The sequence below is a fragment of the Chelon labrosus genome (assembly GCF_963514085.1).
Source record: "Chelon labrosus genome assembly, chromosome: 22".
Lineage (NCBI taxonomy): Eukaryota > Metazoa > Chordata > Actinopteri > Mugiliformes > Mugilidae > Chelon > Chelon labrosus.
In genome coordinates this window covers 11,086,761-11,093,581 of record NC_140355.1, presented here as the reverse complement: position 1 = coordinate 11,093,581, position 6,821 = coordinate 11,086,761, and the positions used below count along the sequence as shown (strand labels likewise).

Sequence of the window (6,821 nt, the reverse complement as noted above, 5' to 3'; positions counted from 1 at the left end):
TGTGACGCCCTATAGAAACATGCACAGTGATGTCTGGATGTTTAAATACACGGTGCTTGTGTGCACCATGAACACATAGAGTGCATGGCTGTTTTTGGTAAAAGTTGTGACTGCACCATTGAACTCGCCGTCTGTAACATAAGAAAGAAACCTGTGGGAAAAATGTTGAGAACATGCATCGCATCAATACTCACATCTAAAATAAGCAAAAACAAGACAGACTCAAAGTGTATTTTTACATATTCTGACTAAAATCAAAGTGACTGTCAGACGTTAGCTGTCAACCTCCTTTAAGTCCCTGCTTTTTGTTTTTAATCATACGCAAAAACCCTTGGGCCACATTCTCTACTTTTGAGTATGAGAAAGTTGTCAACTCTTGCATCATTGGTCCCCATAGAAATCAACCACATGGTATGGGTCAGACTCAACTCGTCTGATGTTTGTAATGGAGCAAATGAAACCATAACTACTACTAGAATAGATTTTCAAACAGCTGATAAAAAAACCTAAAAAAAAAAAAACCTGAACGTTTGTCTTCAGTTGTAGACCAATTCTGATGTTGGACAACATCCCGGTGATACGTGAGCGCACGTGTGTGTATTGGCACAGCCCTCCGTGTTCCACAGGCCGCAGGGTCTTTGAATTAGCTCCTTCCATTCAAGGTCACGAATACGTGTGCGCATACGCACGTGCCGACGGCAACAGCACACTTTACCGTGCATCTCTGAAAATGACTCCTCTGGTCTTCTTCCAGTCCAGGTCAGAGGCAGGAAGCGGGCCAAGAGAAAAGGAGGAAGCAGAAGCAGTCCTCTCTCTGGCTGCAGGTAGTGACCCTGAACTCTGACCTCCAACCTCAGCCTGCATCAGTCTGACAAAACACAGATGTACAACTATGGCTCTAAATGCTATGTGTTTAAAACTTTTAATCCTGTCATGCTGCAGTCTTTCATGAACTTGGAAAAAAGAAAAAAAAAAACACAGGAAATTCAAGTATTATAATTTATCTCTTTATTATCTGACAACAACAATAACACATTGTTTTGATCAGTTGTTACATTTACAGAAGTAGCCAGAAAGCTGTATGGATTCAAGGAGTTCACACAATTATCCATCCATCTTTCCTTTATCAAACAGTTTGACAATGTTGGAGGTGTCGCTGCTGAAAATACCGTTAGGGCATGAACCCTGTCCAAATACAGCCCTCTGACCTCACATCAGTGTCCTTTAGGTATCATGGATGTATGAATGATCACTAAACGTCTAGCTGTTTTTGGACAGAGCTCATGGTTTTGGAGGGTGACTGTTTCTTCAGGAGCTGCCTCACGAGCTCCAGAAGAATAACCTGCTGCCATGTTTGGAAGGCTCCAATTTGCCCTCGATGACAGGATTGGGTTCAGGACGTGGTCTAGAGTGGTAGGGGTTCTCTGGAAATGGCCGCGTGGTAGCCACTTTGGTCACCTGTTAAAGAAACGGATCACGAAGTATCACTGCCATGCAAAGATGTTGAGGTACAAATGTAGTTGTGTAGAAAAGGTTTTCTTGAAATAATTCACAAATGTGAACCTTTTTGGACTTTTGGCCAGATTAAACAAACTAAATTCTTAAGTGCAGCCCTAGTATAAAACCATGCATATCTTCTGGCTGTTCCAGCTCTTCTCTCATCTCTTTCCCCACCACCCTCTCCCCTGTTTTGTTCCCTCTTTACCCTTTTAGTTTGGCTACTTTAGTCTCTACCTCCGATCCTGCTGTTCTCTTGCTTTTCTCCCAAGTCTGGATATAGTCCAGACAAATTAGGCCACTCACTTATCAACTTAATAAGCTTTCTGAACAAATTTTAGTTTACTATCATCATTTAAAATTCATCTAAAAACCCAACCAGTGTAAAAAGAAACCTGGACACTTTTCAGGGGTAATGTGAGGTCATGTCACTGCTCAGGTGTTTTGATCCCAGAAACAGTAGCTCTGTCTGACCAGTGCAAAATGGCCAGAAAGTTGATTACAGCGTTACACAGATTCCTGGGTTTGTGCAAGTGCATTTTTAAAAACTACATAAATAAAATGTCCAAAAACCAACTGTTATGATCCGATTTCGGTCCTGTTTTGATTGCTGATACCTAATTACAGCTTACCAGAGTTATGCCAGAGTTAAAAGTAGTTTAATGGAAAGAAAAACCAAAGCAGCACAACGTTCATGATTTTTTTCTGCTCTAAACTGCAGCTGAATGAGGCCACTACGCAGATGCAATCAGAGTCTCTTGCTAACAGCCCACAATCAGCAAGAATAGAGCCCATCAAGCGGGCTGCTTACATTTTAAATGCACAGTCAATCCCTCACAAGTCTCACCTTCGACAGCTCTCCCAATTCAGGCCTCTCCCATCCGAGTTTATCAAGTACGCAGTTGTCGAAGGTATGCTGCTGCTTACGGCAGCGACGCAGTTCTTCCAAACCAGAAAAATCCAGGCAGGTCCAGTACTCGGTGAAGGACTCGGCACAGTTCCCCTTGATTTGCCTAGAAGGCAGAGTGCAGAAAGACATATGAATCAAAGTCAAATATGCAAGTGTGGGATTAAAATATGCCAGAACACACATCTGGAACTCTTCAATACAAAATAATATACACTGCACAAAAAGAATTAAGGGAACACATCAATGGGAAAACAAATCACGTTTGATATCTATACTGATATGGACTGGACCAGGGAAATACTGACCCACCACCGAACCTGTCATGCTGAACGATGTTACAGGCAGCATAAGGTTCTCCACGACTTCTCCAGACCCTTTCACATATGTCACATGTGCTCAGGGTGAACGTGCTCTCATTTGTGAATAGCACACCTGCAAATTCTGGTGTTCAATGGCAAATGCCAATCAAGCTCCATGGTGCAAGGCAGTGAGCACAGGGACCACTCGAAGACGTCAGGCCCTCAGGCCAACCTCATGAAGTCTATTTCTGATTGTTTGTTTGTTAGGTTCTTGTACAAAAAAGCAGATACCGGTCCTGCTGAAAGTTTGAGAACCTTCTACGGCCTTGTCCAGCTCTCCTAGAGTAACTGCCTGTCTCCTGGAATCTCCTCCATGCTCTTGAGACTGCGCTGGGAGACACAGCGAACCTTCTGGCTATGGCACATATTGATGTCCCATCCTGGAAGAGTTGAACTGCCTGTGCAACCTCTGTAAGGTCCAGGTATTGCCTCATGTCACCAGTAATGACACTGACCCTAGCCAAATGAAAAACTAGCAAAAAAACAGTCAGAAAAGATGAGGAGGGAAAAAGTGTCAGTGCCCTCCACTTGTAAAACCATTTCTGTTTTGGGGGTCATCTCATTGTTGCCCCTCTAGCGCACCTGTTGTTGATTTCATCAAACACCAACGCAGCTGAAACTGATTTACAATCCCCTCTGCTAATTAACTGACCAGATCAATATCCCAGAAGTTTAACTGACTTGATGCTTTGAGCAGTGTATTTAAAAACATATGGTTCAGGGAATGAAAACTGAGGGATTATTAAAATAATTTATAACATAAGAGTTAAAGATTCAGTATTTGGACATAGGTTAAGAAACTTTCATTACATTCTGGCGACCTGGCTAAAGACTAGACGGTTTCCACTCATAGATAGGTACGGGGCAGGTACAGGAACTGTGTGAACACTCCAGAAGGTAGATGGCAGTGGCCAGAACTACCCAAGAATCAGACCATTCCTCTGGTGCAATTACAACTTTTTCTCAAATCTGCCCTTATTATAATAATTGCAGGTACTTCTCTAGAGGTCATGTGTTTGTTTAGGGAACCAAAACCACACAAAAGCACCTTAGTTACTGCAGAGGGTCTCAGGACACAAGGAAAGTTCACCCTAAAACTTTCAGTAAACACAGACACAGCACTTAAAGTGAAAAACGCCAGACCACTTCAGCAAAGTTCCGTGGACACAATAGGCTTCACGGACGACTTGTTCAAGTTGTAAAACTAACAGCCCTTCATTCTACTTAAGAAAGTAAAATGACAAAAGTGTTCTCAACATAATTTTTTAGTCAACATAAATCAGTTGCATGTTTTTTAACTCTTCAGGTATCTGGCAGCAGAAGTTTGGTCAGGTTGGTCAAGGCACCAAACATAAACTAAAAGAGATGCAGTTTACTGTTCCACACAAAAGTCAGATGTATAGTCTACTGCATGTGTTCTTAAATACCTTGCAGACAAATTCAGTCCAACTTTAAATTTTCTCCATTCATACCTCAGACCATTCAACACATGCATTTGTGGAAATGCACGGAGATGACTGCATAATAAACATCTTCCCTGTGTTTGGACCAGAATCATCCAATTACTTCTTCACCTCCAGCCCAGATTGTGCACAGAAACTTAATTTCATCACTTTGTAGTTTACTCTTGCAAACTTTGTTTTAAGTTACAAATTCTACAATAAGTTAGGGTTAAATAACAAAATTCTTGACCGCAAACTTATGAACCAAAGCTTTATATGGACTCTGCAACTCGCTGTTGGCTCCAGAATTTAACCACATCTTCAATCACCCTCTGACCACAAGAACATGATTCAGTTTTGCAGATTGATTCTTTTTTTTGGCATTTATTCTTCAAAAATGTAATTATTCAGCCTAATCACTATTGCATTTTCTGTCAAATATCATGACAACTGATCTTTTTCATGCTCAAGGGAATGGCACACGGGAAAGATTATATTCTTTAAAATGAGAAAGTACATTGCACACTGTTTAATAACATCCATTCAAAGAGCTTAACAATGCATTATAGACTTTAATTCATGTTTCTGCATGATCTTCTGTTTTTTAAAAAAAAAAACTCATAACAAAAACTCAGGCATTGTGTTTGTTCACAAAAAGCGTACTTGGTGCCAAGAATATGAAAAAGTGAGCTACCTGAAAAAGTTTAGTGCACACTCATTGACTTTCCTCCCTTCATCTAGACATTTCCTGGGGTCCTTCTCCTCCCAGCGGCAGAGCATGAACTCCTTGTTGGGCTTGTCACACTGGAAGCCATAATGGTGGGCAGCAGCCTTCAGTACTGCAGATGACACTTTTACCTGGACAGAAGAAGAGAGAGAGAGAGCGAGATGGGAAACAATTAGACCTGACAAAAAACATACCAATTATTAAACAGATACACTAAGAAATAACCATTTCATTTTGCAGTGTGCAGTTCATGTTTTCTTGTCATGACTCTTGTTTATGTATCACAGAACAAAAACCATAAGTGACAATTACTTGCATGAAATATTCATGCAAGTAGTACAGAGAAAGAATCAGTGTGTGTTTGTGATGCATAACTGGGAACACCGAGAAACTGCAAGGCTATCTCCTACTCTACCAACAGATATTAGACAAGTTACTGTAGATAATTCACTTAATATTTATCATATTTACTTGTATACAGATATTGCACGTTCGTATCTAGTGTATACAAACGCCACAGGTTCTGCATATGTACAAATACAGATACGTTTACACACATTAATGAAGGACATTTCTTTTATTCTTCACAGCACATGTATTTATTCATATTCCTGTATTTTTTATTGTTTCTCTATTCTACTTCTGCTGTGTCACTTTCAAATTTCCCTTATGGGGGATCAATAAAGGTAGAGCTTATCTTATCGTGCACATTCTAACATGCCGTTTGGCCCCACAAGCTGTGTCTTGTTTACTTAACTTGTACAACTTCTGTACTTTAAAATAATGACAAATAGTTTATGAGGCAGCAGTGAGTCCTGTGCCATCTTCTGGAAGACAACGATTATTTATTTTTTTCACTGCAATATCTCCAGGTGTGTTGCCAGGTGCATTTATTGTCCTTTCACTGCATAAATTATGGAAACGTTTTACAGAATACATTTTCTTACTGACATCACTAATCATAATAAGCAATTGTTCATGTTAACTATATTATGAACTTAATTAAAAGAAAATTAAACATTTTGTGAGGTCTTTGGAAAAATAACAACGACCCTAAGTACAATACAGCATAATAACGCATTGTAAGAAATGGTCGTGGGGACGTAAAAGCCCTTTGCATTACACTGTACATCTAAGAATACAAACCAGACAACTACATTTAAGTTGAACTTGGATCTGCGTTTCCTTTATTGGAGAGTTGTTGTCTCCATGTTTGTGCTGGACACAGGCTGTTGACACCTGACTTCCAAGGACAAGTTCATTGTGCCAAATAACGCCGCTAACATTACCCGGTCAGAGTGTTTGCCCTCACAGAGGTAAACCTTGGAGGTAACGGGAACAGAGTTTGCTTTAGACCTTGTAACTATTACAAGGTAACGTTGTTCAGTTATGGCTATAATAAAGAAAAGAAAATATCCACCAGCTTAACGTGCGAGCAGAAATATAACATCTGCAAATATATTATCCATGCTGTTTGTGTAAATAACCTTCACGAATGTGAGCGCAAATAAAGTCAATGAACAAAGTTAACATTTATATACAGCAACTAGCCGGTTAGCTTGTTAGCTAGCTAGCATGTCCTATCTTGGTATGTTTTACATTCAAGCTAAACAATAACCGCTGCTTACCTCGTCCACTTTCAGCTCCTCCAGTGTGGGGATTTCCGCAGTTCCGGGCATGGCTGCGTGTCCGCACAACAAAACAAACGCAGAAAATCAAACACCCCTTGCAAAAAACATTCAAGGTCCTCGTCTGGTTCCAGGACGAGCGACGAGGCCGCGAAGAAGGTCAGTTTACTGCGCCTGCTGCTTCTGTCACCAGAGAGGCGCGTTCTGATGACGCGACCGAGAGCCTGCGCTACCAGGGAGATGCAGGCGCATGCGCAG

The 6,821-nt window shown here is 40.8% G+C and overlaps 1 protein-coding gene across 1 annotated transcript; it reads right to left on the bottom strand.

Moving 5' to 3' along the window:
- Window positions 1-985: 985 nt before the first annotated feature.
- On the bottom strand, window positions 986-6,777 carry ndufa8 (NADH:ubiquinone oxidoreductase subunit A8). Its single transcript, XM_084572301.1, has 4 exons — window positions 6,564-6,777; window positions 4,903-5,066; window positions 2,345-2,510; window positions 986-1,458 (listed from the first exon to the last, which is right to left on the bottom strand). The coding sequence occupies exons 1-4, from the start codon at window positions 6,612-6,614 to the stop codon at window positions 1,321-1,323; spliced, it is 519 nt and encodes a 172-aa protein (XP_084428427.1). The 5' UTR covers window positions 6,615-6,777; the 3' UTR covers window positions 986-1,320.
- Between the last annotated feature and the right edge of the window lie 44 nt (window positions 6,778-6,821).